The sequence below is a fragment of the Typopeltis vanoorti genome, chromosome 21, assembly GCF_054136105.1.
Source record: "Typopeltis vanoorti isolate ZY-2024b chromosome 21, IOZ_Tvanoo_1.0, whole genome shotgun sequence".
NCBI lineage: Eukaryota > Metazoa > Arthropoda > Arachnida > Uropygi > Thelyphonidae > Typopeltis > Typopeltis vanoorti.
Window position 1 is genome coordinate 29,157,795 of NC_143569.1, and position 16,836 is coordinate 29,174,630.

The 16,836-nt window shown below is 34.2% G+C and overlaps 1 protein-coding gene across 6 annotated transcripts in view; it reads left to right on the forward strand.

The window, feature by feature from the left end:
* The window catches only part of LOC150094689 (cell adhesion molecule Dscam1-like), a 772,561-nt gene that overhangs the window by 331,238 nt on the left and 424,487 nt on the right, over positions 1-16,836 (forward strand). For 5 of the 6 annotated variants that reach the window (XM_090411389.1, XM_090411386.1, XM_090411388.1 and 2 more), the window contains exon 4: positions 10,889-11,041. In XM_090411389.1, coding sequence (XP_090267515.1) covers positions 10,889-11,041 — 153 coding nt within the window. Of the gene's footprint in view, positions 1-10,888; positions 11,042-13,727; positions 14,184-16,836 lie in introns of those variants that run through there. The other variant, XM_090411390.1, reaches the window with a different exon arrangement.

The following is a 16,836-nucleotide window of genomic DNA, read 5'->3' on the forward strand; positions in this document are numbered from 1 at the left end:
AGTTAGACATTACCTTCCCACCTCAAATAACACTCCAGTTCTAATTATACTGTGTGGAGCTCACTGTGATTTCATAATATTATTGGACAACTATATGGCGTGGTGAAGCCAAGATACACGCTCTTCACGTGCTTGTATATGGAAATGCCAGGAAAACGTTTATCAGAGATTATCATACGATATATTAGGTGTGGTGGAGAAGATGCTGTGGCGTAGAAAGAAATGGTACCACTATAAGTAGTCACTGGTAGCTGCTCTGCACGACACTCATCTATCTGGTAAATGTATTTTTGTCTATTAACTGCACGTGTTCACTTTGCTGGATTGCCTGTTTTGAGGAATAACAACCCGGATATCTGAGAGCAAAAGCTTTCCTACCTCTATAAAACACGGATAATTATCTTCGCCTTGAAAACGCCTATATGAAGATTTAGTCACGACAGAAATCGAACTCAGGTTTATCCAACCATTTAGCTGTGCTGCTCTCCGAAAATTCCGGGCATACAGTAGAATGTTCGGAGTTAATAGAACAATGCACTTTTTTTCTGCAGAAAAAGTAGCTAGTACAAAGTCCTATACGATCCTTTAAATTAACTTTGTAAAAAAAGGTTATAATATCAGCTAAAGGCGAAATTAACACCATCTACCTTCTATAAGAATGGATGTTATATTATCCGCTTAACGTTTAGTGGAAAATATATCCATCACTAATCGAGATCAAAAGATTGGCCAACTGTGTAATAAATATTGTGAAATACTCATGTTAAAAGTTTGGCAATACTGTGTATGATACGCAGAAGTGCGTATAATTGATGTTGAATCAGTCAATATCATGAAAAAAAAATTCATTATTGTATTTTTAATTTATGCTACCTTTCAGCCATCCCTTCTCGTACGAAAGTGGAAAATTCATTTCCACAAACTTGGTTTTTGATTCCGCAAAACAACTCAGTAGACACACATCTACGGACACCCACCCTTAGATGATCTACAAGAATAATGGAAAGCCACCTGCGATCAAAATGCCTGGCATTTACCAAAGTACTCAGCTCAACCTTGGATGGAAGACATAAATAGACAGATCTCATATAAACTGCTTGATGACATCTACACATATAGGTCTACTAATATGAGGTTCATAAGCCTATTGATGTTTATAATTTAAAACGCACTTGTGAAAAATGTGTTCCGGTTTCCCCCCCCCTCTCCATCTGCAAAGCATTCAGGAATCCGCGAATGGCTACTATAATAAAAAAAATAATAATAAATTCGAATAGAGAATGTCTTGAAACGTCATTTCGTAACTATCTGAATATTTCATATAGTTCTAAGCATTGTGGACACCATTTTGAAAACATTTTCTAATTCGCCTTCAAATGAGAAGACCTTATAAAAGATTCTCATGCAGTATAATGGAACTGAGCCCAGATGTTTTTTTGACCATTTGACATAATCGTCCTGTGCATTCCATATAACACAACTGAGTTATCCAGTAAAGGAATAATCGATTACTCGAACTCCCCTCTTTTAATGAAGGCAAAAATTTTGCTAAACTAGCGAATAAACAAACGAGAGTGATGGAATCTATATGGATGACGGTTGATAACAGTTGGTGTCACAAAAAGGGAAAAAATCTGTTGCTTGCATTTTTCATTATTCTGAGCGCATCAAAGTCGGCGCTGCGGGAGGATGATTCAATTCTAGTAATTTTATTTCCCTTCTTAGGATTAGTGTGAACATGAACTAGTTTCCAAGATGTCGGGTGCATGCTACGTAGGTGGAATGTGCATAAAGGAATATTGCGTTAATTCGTAAGTGAAAAATTTGAACACAACTGAGAAAGATAGTATTATCTAGGAAGGGAAGATACTTAAATACAAAGATGAGTCCATAGTCTTTAGTATACAGATTAAAGGAGCCCATTGCTTCTTTTCATGGTACCGTAGGAGTTAAATGTGTAATTCATCCGTGCAGAAGAAAATTATCAACTTTTTCGTTAGTTATAACTGGCGAGCTAACAGATCAATTTCGTTACTTATACTGTTGAAGTGGTACCGGATAGATACGAGAAAAGTCGAAGTAACGTTAAGCAGAAGTTCCTGCCAAGTGAATTGTATATATGATTCATGAACTGGCTAATTCTTTAGGTTAATCCCGCCCAAGGAAGTTATAAACCTTTATTACACATAAACGTGTAAATGTGGTAAGTTGAGCCGATGTTTACATAATTCTGAACACTCTTTTCTCCAAACTAAACCTGAACTTTTTTTAAGCCACTTCGGGCCTGCAATAAGCATGGTAGTGATCTCATACAGGTAGTCATCCATCACCTAATTCACGAACTAATATTAATATGAAACTAATTCATCCACGCCACAGTGAGATTTGAAACTTTAGCGTCTAAGTTGAAAATTGGAGACGGCTAATTAGCTAATCAAGCGGCAACGATTTGATTTCAGAAATTCTGAACGAAACAAGACACCAGTAACGGCGTACATGAGACATGTCTTCTTTAGCCTTTCCAAATTCGGATTTGATTTCTTTTTGTGAGTTTCTATAAATGAACGGGGAAGAAATTTTGAATTTTTTGTATCAATCTTGGCCAGATGAAAAAATACGCGAATAATCAGATCACTGATTGTAAAAGAAAATTCACTAGTCATTAAAATAGTTCATGGTTGACCGCTTTAATACAACTTATATTGCCTAGTCTTTTGTTAGGACTTGAAGAATTAAAAATATCCTTTCAAATTTATAAAAATGTGCAATTATGGAGACACCCCCCAATTACCAAAACTACCCACCGTAACTAAAAATTATTGAAGCGATATTAGTATAGGAAGTGAACATGAAATTTTGCCGGCAGCAACAGAGAACAAAATTAAAGTTTGGGACAGTTAAGAAAAGGAGAAAGAGAGAGAGAGAGAGAGGAAAAATCCATTTTCTCGCTAAATTCCTTCCTTTCAAACGTGCAGTTCTGTTAAAATCGCTGCAAACCTATTCTGTCCATCACAATAACTCCATCATACCTGGCGTGCATTGATCAAATAAGCTTCTCAACGTCGTACCAAGAAAAGAAAGGGATGAGAAGGGGGGAAAAAAAAAGCCATCATCACCTTCGCTTCAGCCGTCTCGAAATCAATTGCCAGTTTCTTGCCGTTCCTATCGCTGACCTGACAACGTCCGCAGGTAATTAGTAAGCATTAACGAGTACACGATCGGAGAGACGAAGGGCGCGAAGTGACAGCTGCGGGTCGGATCTATAAGGCGACCGTCTGCTTGCTCAAGACTCTCATTACTGTCATTTTATCTCGTGCTGCCAACCACTGCTGCCAAGGGTTCAATGACAAAGATAAGGATAGTGGGCAAATCCGTAAAGCTGGCAGGTGGCTCGATTTTTGGATCACTTGATCCTCGTATGAAACGTCTCGAGGGATTCCGTCCTCTTATTCCTGTACTAATTCTAAAACGAGCTACAATAAAAGATTTAGAACTTCCGTAGGCCTGCAATCATAATGAACTTTATCTTTTCTTTTGCCCTTGTTACAGTGTAGAAGCAGACTTTACGCCTAACACAGATGTAATAGATTAAAATCAATTTTCATTAATCACAGTAAATGACAAATCTGAAACTTTGTCAAGGTCAACCATCTTTAGATCTTTGTATAGTCGATTCTCTCAGTCAATTCTCTTTAATTTTTTGTTCTTTTGGAAATTCCCAAAATATGAAATTTTGCGATTAGTCTTTCTATATTGACTGTTTTAGATGAATCTTACAATATACGGAAGCTCCTATTAGATTCTTTCAGTCAGTCCGTATATACCCTTTGCTCGTAGATGTACGAAATTTAACGAAGTTTGGTCATTAAGAATTTAAAATCTACAGAATCGTTTAAATTTTTTATTTCAATTTTTTTTTTTTTTTTGTTTCGGTAAGGTTCATTTTGGGACAAAATAAGTAAATGCTATTAAAACCATACAAAATTAATATGTTTTAAGAATAACAATAGATCCTTTTTCTGTGCATAAATGAAAAACGAGATTCAGTGCCTGTGTACTAACTTCATACAAACAGAATGGTAATTGTCAAACGCATCTTTCTGATGATCATCCCGTATTTCTATATAGAGATTAATGAAACAGTAGCAAGGAAGAATTTTCTTTAATGAATACTACCATCTAAATCGAAGGCGGGTTTGATTTAATTCGATCATAATTATTGCCACAACAACTAAGGATATGAGATCAATGAATCATTTCTGTTAATTAACTGCTATGTTCTGCGGCTGGTTTGTCTATTTTGCAGGATGAAAAACTATTTTTTAGGAGCGATGAAACTAACACTTCCCCATGATGTTGACTAATTCACTCCCAATTTAAAAAAAAGTTCTAAAAAAAAGATTTGTTACGTCCTATACAGGATTCGAACCCATGTCTTTCCCGTCTAAGCCAAATGTTGCACCGTCTTCATTAGTGCGGGCCATCGAAGGGAGTTCACGTATTATTTGAGTTTCTGTTTGAGTGTTGTTCGGATATTCCATAGTTATATAGCACAAAATTCTTTACTATACGAAACTTCTAATTAAGAAATTAGTATAATTTTTTTTCTTTTTTTGTTTTTACAAAACGTTTAATTATTTAATAGTTAAAGTTTAAGTGTATTCGCATTACAGGCATTAAAGACTACTATTGTACGGCATATCTGTAATTGCTCATCTGGTGGTTAATAAGTACTATTAGTGTAATGCTACATTTTTTTTCTCTTCAGGCCAAAACGTATGTCTAGATTAACCACCTTTTCGATTAACTCCTGCCACTCTGTTCCATTTATCCCAGTTAATGTGACGTCCACTGTATCTTTACCAAGGTCAATCATTCCTGGATATAACCTCAAAAAAAAAAACTCGGTACTCTGTTAGGATGGGCAAGTTCTAACGACTTTTTGGTTAGCCCGTTAACTTGTAAGGTCGAAGCTCAACTTACGTCAGTGTTTTTTTGTTCAATATTTCACATCTTTTATTGGATGCCGTACGGTCACTTCTGTAGCTCATCGATCTTTCGAAATGAAGTCTGCTGGAAGAAGTGGTAGGATCGTAGATGTCCTTTGCATACAGAATTACTAAGACAGTTACAAATATCTATACCCATAGTAGGATTCGAATCCCACACTCTGTTAGCTGAAAAATAGGTATGCTATCCATTGACCACCTGGCAGTCGCAAATGTTCCTTTGAAAAAAAAAAAATAAATAAATACAGTATTTTTCGCGCTGAATGCTTCAAGGATTATTATTATTTTTACATTGAAGTTCTCAAGCGAAATTCCTAAATGTAAAAAGACAGGAATCCCCCGTCTTACGACGTTCTGGAACAAGATCTCTAATACATTAAGATTATGTATAATTGGTAAATTAATATTTCATGAAGTATTATTTTTTAACTTTTAAATTCTTTTAATTATTCCTCCTATTAAGCATGGGTATTAGAATTTTATTATTAGAAGACACCACAGCTAATACGACAAAGGAGTAACACCATTTATCTTATTATTCTTTCAGATGTTGCGATACTTGTGTAATTGAAAAATGGATAAAATCGTTTGCTTAACCGAAACTTGAAAACTAACGTATGCAATGAATTCATACTACCGTAGAAATATGACGCAATCGAGTGACCTCAACTAATTAAAAGGTTGTAATACCGCATTAATTGCAATTCATAAACATTAAAATACAATTACTCTGGCTCCAATGATTTATAGTTGCACATGTCACTCATGACTGTCCAGAAAATTAAAAATCTAAATATGATCGATGTACGAAGCTATTGTAAACTACAGTCAAGAATGACATCAATATATTGATTCGCATTTGTTTCGAATAACCTCATCCAACTCATATGTTGGATACACCTGACAACACGACACTAATGGAACATTAACTATATTAATTGCACTTTTCTCATTTACCACTATCATTAGGATACTGTTGTTAAGAGTATCCTAACGATGGTGGTAAAAAATTCATAGAAATATGGTTTGAGATGGGAGTTGGACCCAGAAATACTGAGCTAGAGAAGAATGTGCTTAATGATATGCAAACATTCCAGAATATAGATGAAGAGTAAATCGAGGTCTTTGCTAACACTTATTTGATATGTTAGTAATATTTTTAATAATAATATTTAGTATGTTTTATGAACATTTCAGACTATACAAATGAATGATAAATTTTTCAGAACTTCCTAGCGGGTAGTGATACTGTGCTAATTATGGAATTCTAAACATATCGCCACTCTAGTAGGTCCAAGAAAAGACAATGAATTGTTGAGGGAGGAAGATTCAAACACGAAGAATCTAATAATAATTATGGAAAGATTGAGAAATTCGATCATTCCGGAGATAAAAAAAATATGAAAAATACAAAAGAATTAACTTTATATCCTTTTTACATTTTATTTTATATAGCTGTGTGTTCTGATATATTTATAATACTACTGCACGATCAAATAAAAGTGCTTTCTTTGATTTTTCCCTCATGAACCAATTCTTAATAGCTTAGACAAAATGAAATGAACAGCAAATAAAAAAAGCATCTTTGTCTAAACTTTTCTTGTCCAGCTTTCTATTTAAATATCACTTTAGATGGAATTAATATGTCTGAATATTGTTTGCTTTTTTCCCATAAAGCAAATTGAAGTAGTCGTGGTTTAAATGACATGACGTGGGATGTATTAGAATACTCGTATATATATATATTGAGAAATGAATCCTTACGAACTTAAAATCTCCTAGCAACCAAGTAATACTCAAAAGGTGATTTATTTCGCATGTCTTTACTTTAATCATTTGCTTTATTTTGAAAAAGAAAAAAAGAAAATGCCCTTATTTCTCAACCAAATACAATAAAAGAACGTTTTTCGCTAGTCTGTCAACAAGGAGATATAAACCAGTATTTGTGTTTCAAAATCAAAATTCTTGAGAACAATTATGAAGTCCTTTCTCTCTCTTAGTCATTGTGTGCCTTACCACTACTCGACTTAAAGAATTACATTTCATTTTATTAGTGTATTTTAGGGTTTCACTAACTTAATGCCAGTGTTTCAAACTCCATTCTTATCATATGTTAGCTGGGAAGGGGAAAAAAAAATCTGCACTAGACATATCGAAAATTTCCTATCCATATCGTTCGCCATCGATTGGTAATCCAATCGTTGTCGTTCTTCTGTATCTTCCATGGGAGCGAAATATCGAAGCAGTTCGTAGCAAAGTGAAGCAAAGTAATTCTATCAATTTTCCTGAGTCATTACTTAGTATAAGAGCACTAGTTTTCCCACGTGATTAGAAAATATGTGTATTTTTACTTTTAGAAAATAGTTTAAGTGTTTCTTAACCAAATAACGATTTCAATATTTTAGCACATAACGCTCGTTAATCTCACGATAACAATCATGAAATAATAATAATAATAATAATTCAATTATAAATAGTACGCTTATATATTTCTGTTGTTTAATCCTTATAAAATGCGTATCTAAATAAGTATAATTATTTCTGCAGAGTGCTGAATCCCTCTCCCCACTTAAACAACTGAAAAGTATCACGGTTCATAGTCTCTTTTCCCATAATTAACATTCCTTGACTGGCTTTGTTATGACTATCTCGTCAATTATTTTAAGATTTGCAGACAGGAGTACACTAACAATACGAAATATGAAAAATAAATAAATAAAGCACTGGAAATGAAAGCGAACCTGCGATGTGGTTTTCAACTTAGAACCGAAACGATCCATCGTGACTCCAGTACGAGTATGGCAATATTGGAACGAGGATAGTGCGGTAGAGGTGTGGTAAAGGAAATTATTATACGCGCAATACAAAAATCAGATAAATGCGGGGGGGGGTTGTTAATGAAGACTGGGATGTTAATGATTATATAGGGGAGAACTATCTTTAATAACGATGCGAGTATTTAACCCTTGCAGTACAAGTAACTGAGAATGAATAGGGTTCATTACCGGACATGAATTGTTCTTTAAATTCGTGTGCCTTTGATCAACAACTAGAACGTCAGTTTTTAGTTCTTTAAGAACAAAAAAAAAAAAACTAAAAATTAGAAATATCCTTTGCGCCGCATTTCTACGTTCATCGGAACGAAGATAAGAAGACTACATAAGAGAGTAAGAATTCAGTTTCAAGTAAGCAATAACTATCTAATAAAAATCATGCTTTCTGATTTTAATTTTCTCTACAAGTGGCATCATCATCATTATTATTTATTAAACTCTATGAGAATTGTTGTGAGATGATTCAAGAGAGAAATTTAATAATGCCACGCTTCGGGGGAACAGGTCATTATTGGGAAGACCTTTGCATGATCGGATCTGCGAGATGTTTTAAAAGTACATTATAACTGTTTTGCATTTATATATAGTATATAATAAATACAGAATATTCACATACTCTAGTTATATACAGAAGAATGCAACAGACATTTACTATTGGAATCTGGAGAGTTCAGATAAACACCTAGAACGAAAATGATATTAAAGCAACTGATATAACCACAATACAGAACATACGAGGATATAAGAACATACGTTACCTTCATAACTCTGCTACTAGTACTGTATGTTCTTTCTTGTGGTTATATCAGTTGCTTTAATAACATTTTTGTTCTAGATTTTTATCAGAACTTTCCAGACCCCCCCTCTCGTATATTAAGTGCTCCTTAGCCCAAATATATCAACAGTTAGAAAGTGAGGACACACACTCGCTACTTGGAGAAGACCTGGTGTTCAGTTCCTGTCACTGACTCAAGGAAAGGAACGTATTCTGATGTAAAAACGGACTTTTTTCAATGAATATAAGTTAGCTGATTTCATAGAGAGGTGGAAGAGTTTTATCCTTTCGCTATCTCAGGCTTTTCACCCCCTAAAACAGACAAACCAGTCTAAGAACACATACAACGAAATTCGAGTGATAAGAAGAATAAGATGCTTGGATACAGGATACTAATTTAGCCTAAAGGAATCGGAGGACTGAACTAAGTATCTAATCTAGAGCCTCAAAACATCTGAACATGGATTTAGGGAAAAGTTCAGATTCTTGAATAAGATGATGCCTAGCATGTGAAAGAAAAAGGCAGCTGATCTTATGGCTAAGCATTAGGGTCTGCACCTTTCTTTAACAATCAACCAAATAATTATGCTTGTAAAAATTAGCCATTTTTAATTTTTTATGATATTATTCACGAAAGGATGTCAACCTATATCACACGAGAACGGTGGGCTTATCTAACTCATGTTAGATAATCCATAAACTTTGCTGTAACTACAAAAGGGTACTTTTAAAGGATTCACGAACAATTCATCGCGAGGAAAATTCATCAAGAAAATTTCATCGCGCAAACTATCGATCGCTGAAAATGTTATTCGCTAGAAAACTGAAATGAATTGCATTGATACCGATATATAAAAAAGTAAATGCAGTGCCAGATACATTTTGCAAAATATAATTTTATTATATATCTATGTATTAGTCCGCGCGGTTAGCCGAGTGTCTGGTTCTTCACAACCATATGCCTGGGAAAGGAGTGTCTTGGGTTCGATTTCCCGTCGCTGACGTGAGGAGTGTAGGATCTTTCTCAGACGTAGCCAAGTTAGTCGGTCTTGGGCGAGGACTGCAGGGTTTTTCTCCCCAGTTTATGTGGGGTTTTTCCTCCCGTAAGCAAGAAAGCAAACAGGCCCTGAGAAGATAACGCTTCTACAGACATAGGATACACTGGGAGGCATAGGGCCAACCAACTTGTCCTCGTATAACGGTTGCGGTTATAATTTTGTAAATATTAATATTCCATCAACAGAATCTGTAGTATCAAAGTAAGAAAGAATATTTATACCATTTTAGGACGAAACAGAAATTATGAATTTCACCAATAAATACAATATTACTTTCACTGTATAAGAATAAAAATATTATGGAAATCTAAATAAATAATACATAGATCTATCCCTCTTTTACCTTTACGGTGTCGACGGTTTCTATCCTTATAACTGCAACCGTTATACGAGGATAAGGTGGTTGGCCTATGCCTCCCAGTGTATGCTATGTCTGTAGAAGAGTTACGTTCTCGAGGACGGTTTGCCTGCTTGCGGGAGGAAAAATCCCATATAAACTGGGGAGAAAAACCTTGCAGTCCTCGCCCAAGACCGACTAACTTGGCTATGTCTGAGAAAGATCCCTACACCTCCTCATGTCAGCGACGGAAATCGAACCCAGGACACTCCTTTCCCTGGCATATGGTTGCGAAACAACCAGCCACTCGGCTAACCGCGCGGACTAATACATAGATACATAATAAAATTATAATTTGTGAAATTTCTCTTGCACTGTATTTACTTTTCATATATCGGTATCAATGCAATTCATTTCAGTTTTCTAGCGAATAACATTTTCAGCGAATTTTTTCAGCAATCAATAGTTCGCGCGATGAATTTTTCTGTGACGAATTTTCCCTGCGATGAATTGTCCAGACACGCTTTTAAAGCCACCTCAGACTCCAAACAAGCAAGGTGATCCTACACTGAGTTATGAAATTCATCAATGAGATCCGAGCACATCTGCTGTAGGTTGGAAAGCAGAGATGTTATTCAGGTATGAGTTAAATTTTACTCAGTTAAAAAAAGTAAAAGAAACAGCCAGTTGAAATTAACAAAGATATATTAATTTTACTTTAATTAAAAATAACACGACATGTTTTATATTAAGTGAACTTAAGATATAACTTTTCAATGCTGTTGCCGTCAGAAAAGTATGGCCTTTTATTTCTTGTTAATGACATAAGTTAGGACAAGCAGAAATTTACAATGTTTCTCATTTTCTTTGATCAGGTGGAAGGTACAATGTTTTTCCCACCGGTGAACTTCACATTCGCCATGCAGAGCAGACGAGCGACGGCTCTAGGCACTATCACTGTCAAACTAAACACCGAATTAGCGGAGAGGTGAAGCAGAGCAGTACACCAGGACACCTAATTATAACAGGTAAAATTTCTCCTTGGACAGGCACACGAAATGAAGTTTCTTCGTTGTTGCATCTTCTGGCATGCTAAAGTCTGTTTATTAAATGATGCTCGCATTTTTTTTTCCTTAAAAACTTACAAGGAATTAAGACAGCACCGACTACTACTCGTGTAGTCATCTGTCGTGTCGCTAGTATGTCATGTCAGAAGACGACACGGCGGTGCGAATATTTAAATTAACAAGAATTTGGCAGCATTGAAGTATAGCTGAAAACATGTCACACTATGTTCGTACTTATCCTTCAGCTGATACAACAAGATTACACGTATAGGCGCCACCTAACGTTAAAACTTCGAAGTCAGTGTGCAGGAGGAAACACTCTTCAGTATTTTAATTGAGTTGTTCTTTTTTTTTTTAATAGAAAAACTTTTTGATGCGCATTCATCTGCTTCCGTAGATGAAACACGCTGACAATTATTAAAATTTGTTAATATTTTCCTTATTCTTGTTATAAAGATGCACGAAAATTTGCAAGTTTATTTTTTTTATGAAAAACGAGTACTTTGGGAACAAAATAAAAATAATTATTTCTCTTGTATTTCTTGCAAATACAAGAGAAATAATGAAATATACAACGATACAGTATTTTACGTGATACTTTTAATAAATGATAAAGCATCTTAATACAACTAAAATACACTAGACTGATTAAATGTTACTAAAAGTAACCTTTTTAGGGTTAATGGTTTGGATTTTATGGTTAATAGACGGTTTTTGAATGCGAGCAGAAATAGCTGGATGAAATAACAGAAATGCATTTCATCAAATCCTTTCTTGGCATTTGTCCAAAGGTGGATGTAAGTAAATAATAAAAATCCTTTTGAATCGGCTCTGGCAGAAAGTATATTGGTGATCATAAAGATCTAAAGAGATTTCAGGGCGTACTAAGACTGCCTAATACTGAAAACGATCATAGACTGTTTATGATCTCTTTCTAGAAAAAAAAAAAGTCAAAGCAAGGCGGTGAATTGTGCAGTACGAGATTAAATTATTTTGCAAATGATAAGATTATCAGTAAAGTATGAAGCAAGTAGTTGGCTTTTCGTTTAATTAATACCAATGAAAATTCTGGGAACGTTACTTCAACTTGAAGGATGGTTAACTAATGGATTTAATGAGACGTTACTTCCATTAAACATGAAGGCATCTTTGCAACTTTCTAGTTTCCAAACTTAGCCTTGAATTTTTATTAATACTTTGAATGAAAGATTTAGCAGACCAAACATTTTATTTTTAAATTTGAGCTTATTTACTGTGATCTTTATGTTAAATTTCCTTAACATTTTTAAAACCACGATTTTTAAAGAATGGTAGGCTACGGTGGAATTAGAAAAATGATCTCTTGCAGAAGTTCTAATACATGCAGTTGACGGAACTAAAATTTCCTACTAATTATTGACGATTTTAAGAAATTTAAATTTAAAAGAATTAACAATTTTAAGGGTAGAGTTTGGAGACGACGTCACATAGAGTTTGGATACATCATGATTGCTCTAGAACTGAGAGTGGTGAACTTTAAAAGATTTTTTTTTGCGTAGGACAATGTGTTGTGGTGCTTCTTGTTGGTCGTTTAACTTCCCAAGCATAAAAGTACGCCCACTCCACACTCGACGACCGCAATGCTCCAACAGGAGTGGCTTCCAGAACGACAACACCAGTATTCGTCGATACTAAACACGCACAAAAGATACAAGAATGGTTCCAAAAGCAATGAGCGCTATTTCTAGTAGCATGTGCGAACTGATTCGATACTGACATATGCATGGCGAAGTTCGCAAAACTGTAATAATTTATTCTAAGATTTCGCTGGTAAAATAAAACACGGATGTATTCATAGGAGATTGTACGATCGGAAATGAAAGACGAAAAAGCTTCCAAAAAATATAGAAATAGAACATCACGTGTGAAAATGTATCGTTCACCGGAAAAGGCTTGAAAACGTGAATGTTCTTGCGTCGTCCGTTTTTCTTATGCTACCACGAGATTCCATGACATGGGCATCGTACTGATGCACTAGATGGCAAACGATTAAGAATATGTCCACTGGACGTGTGTGTGGTATGATTCGATTTCTACGTGTTAAAAATATCGCACTGCAGAAATTCATTGTCATTTGGTATTGTTAAATTGTGAATGAAACTATGTTGTGTAATTTATTTTGTTTCATTCACATTTAACATTGATTATTATGTATTAATCATGATTTGTATAAAAATTATTTATTATTCCTTAATTTAGGATTACTATTTAAATATTTATTCTAAACTTAACCTACTATTAATTTGTTAAACAATAATATGTGCAGAATTTATAATAACTAAAATATATATATGATGTAACGAAAAGTATTATTATAATTAATTCTATACGTAATGAAAAGGCTGATTAAGTAGCTCAAATATTCTGTTTATTCTTATTTGTGAAAATTTAACGTTATGTAATCACTCATGTAGTAGTAGAGCATTGTATTACATTAGCGAAATGGTTGCGTTTATTTGTTGTCATGGAGACGCATGAAATAAACAAGCACGAGTCGAATAGAGCGTGACCTTCGGACTGAAAGGAGAGGAAAGATATTATATATAGAGAAAAGATTTTGAATTAGAAGAGAGGGGAAGTTTTTGCGGAGCGGGAAGGAAGGTAGGATACAAGCAAAAGAAGTGGAAGAAAATTATAAGTTCTCTAGGGCAGAAATTCATGAGAATAGCGTTTAGAAGTGAGCCAAAACATAGTGAATCATATACTTAGCTGCAAGTGAAGTCAGCTGTGTTGTAAAGGAAAATTAATGTCGTATCCGGATAAATAAAGAACTGGACATTCAATGAAAAATTCTGATTAGTTCCAGTTAGTCTAGGATTGCGTCTTAATTCTATGTTGCCCTGAGAAGAATTATATCGAATTAAACTAGTTTCAGAAAAGTAAACAAGGAAAGATATCAGTGCCTTATGGATGTGTTTTTTTTTTTTTTTTTGAGTAGTGAAGCGCAATTAACAGTAGTTCAGTTAAAATCGTTGAAGAATTTTTATTAATGTGTTCCGCTAACGTAAATAAGTTAATTCATAAGTGTGCTCACAATTAATAGATGTATTGAAGATTGTATCTGGTAAGAGTAGTCATACTTGTTTGTTTATTCTAACATTAACATATCTTCGAAGTTCAAAGTCCGAAATAAGATTGCTTGGAATATTGTCTACCTTGATTAGTGCTTTCTGTGAATTTAAACATTAAGTACAGCTGATAGATATGTGGAGACTGATTAAATAAGAAGTTTTGTTTTATTAACTTGAGTTAAGAAAGCTTGTGATTTTGAAGCTGTGAATTGTATGTGAGTTTAGAACATTGAATTGGCATGAGTGACTTAGCAAGATGTATTAAGTTGATTGTATTGTTTCATTTTAAAGCAGAATTCTTGTATTTGTTATATATATCATATATTAAATGTTTTATTTTGTTAATCTAAATATTGTGTTTGCCTGAATTCCCTTTTATTGCACCGTTCATAAATATTCGAATCTTGCAGGAACCCCAAGTGGAATAGTAAATAATTCTTCCTAAATAAATGAGGAGACTGCTAACTTAATTAAGAATTGATCCTACTATTTTATATAGACTAATCTAAAAATAGGGTGGCGCAGTATAATTATAAATTTCTCTACTTTTGGGATCGGTGATCAATTCGCAATTAGTTATTATAAAATGTTTCTGTAATGAGATCTTCTAGATCACACAGTGATTTCCATCTCTCTCTCTCTCTCTCTCTCTCTGTCAGGACTAATAAAGGAACATTTGAATGGCAACTGATTGCAACTGACTTATGTGTAGTATGCTGTCTTTTCCTATTTCTTCAACGCTAAGATAAATATCTTAGTGTAATGGTGAGAAGAAAGGTATTAGCATCTTTCCTGATGATGTTGAAAGTGATGTGTACCTTAGTTACGTATGTTGTCATATATGTATTTTATTAGAACAAAGTCCTTGCCAAAAATGTGCTTGTTGTTATCTCTCTCTTTTTTTTAATAACAGCTTTGTATATTACAAGATATATTGCTGGAAGGGAATACTTTAGAAATTACCTGGATGAACAGCGACTTTTTTTAAACTCTACAGCTATCATGTTGAAGTAATTTGAAGAAAATCAGGTTTCGAGAAAATTCATGCATTACAAGAAGCGGCGTCAGTTAACCATTCCAGAATAATCAAATTAAATTCAGAATAACTATGAAATCTCAGTTATTCTGAATTTAAAGAGAACGAAATCGGCAACATAATCTATGCTATGTACAAAATAGGTAGTCAGCGCTAAAGCTCCAATGTTAGGTAAGGTAAGTGAATTTTTTTGAGAGATTACCAGTTAGCGAGAGTCTACATCTTCTTGTTTAATGAAACAAATGAAGGCTTTTTATCTTATTTGCTGGCGAAGTTTATTTATTGTCATTTGAAGCGAAATACTTGGAACTATTTTGAATCGTTAGCTTTTGTTCGCTACGATGGCCCGATTGAAATCTAAATCGATATGATGACCAGAAAAAAATTAGGGAGAAAAAATGGGAGAAAGTAAAAACATTCCTAGTGAGTGATGAAATGGAAATTAAAGCAAATAGATTCATGTGACTGGATTGCTAAAAAAAATCAGTACGAGGTAATTTTGAGTCAGAAATTCTCTGAAACGAGAATTTGTGCATTCCTTCATTAGAACGAAAAAAGATTCGTAGAGTTAAGCAATCAGGAAAAATAATGGGTGAACTAGTAGTGAAAATTCAATAATTGAATTTTAGAGTGAGGAGATTTAAAATACAGGAAAGATTAACTTATATGATCAAAGTAGTTCTCCGAAGTTAGGTACATTTTTTATTATTTTTTTTCTTGCTTGCAAAATGTTTTTCCGTGGTTTGACTGTGATGTATGCACTAAAAGAGTAAATTATCAAAATCACACGACCTTTGTTCGATCAAGCTTAGTTTTGCACTGCAGCTGAAACTTTGGAGTGAATTTATTTTCGTGTTTCTGTTGAGTTGAATGCGATCTCGTTTATGCTTAACTGCTTTAAAATGCTTCTCTCATGCCATAAAGCATCAGGATAAATGTGCGTATATAGCCGAAGCTAAAAGTGATTTCGAAGGATATTTAGGTTTGAGTGCAGAAGATGGGTCGTGTAGTAATAGCTTATATAAAAATGCAAAACAACGTGACCTAAGTTGTGTTTTTCGAAGATAAAAATAACTCGGCAGCATCATCCATAAATATGTTTCCATTGATTACAATATAGCGTGTGCCATCTTCGATCTCCCACGTCGGTTTCATAATTGTTCGCAAATGGTTGGTGATAGAATGTGGCTACATTTCATTTTCTGTAGGATAATAATAGTGGGGGATCTGTGAACGGGTGAGTCTTTATCTCTTCGTGACAGTACGAAACATAGTTTGCAAAATTCGCTGCATGAAAGTCTGCGAACAAACAGATATGCGAATATGGAAATATTAACGCTGTTTATTTGATGAACCATTCACACAGGCAAATGTAATGAAATTACAGAGTGACTTAAAGTTACACTATGGTTTTAAAAAATAGAAGCATTTACGCATACGATCACTTTGTAACAGTGATGACTACGTGTACATATGGAAATATAAAAACCCGGATGGAAATATAAAAATCCAAAAGGAGAATATACAACAATATTATTACAATTTGATAGCAGCGGATGGATGGAATAAGCATGTTCATTAAAAAAAAAAAATTGAAGATCACAGGAAGA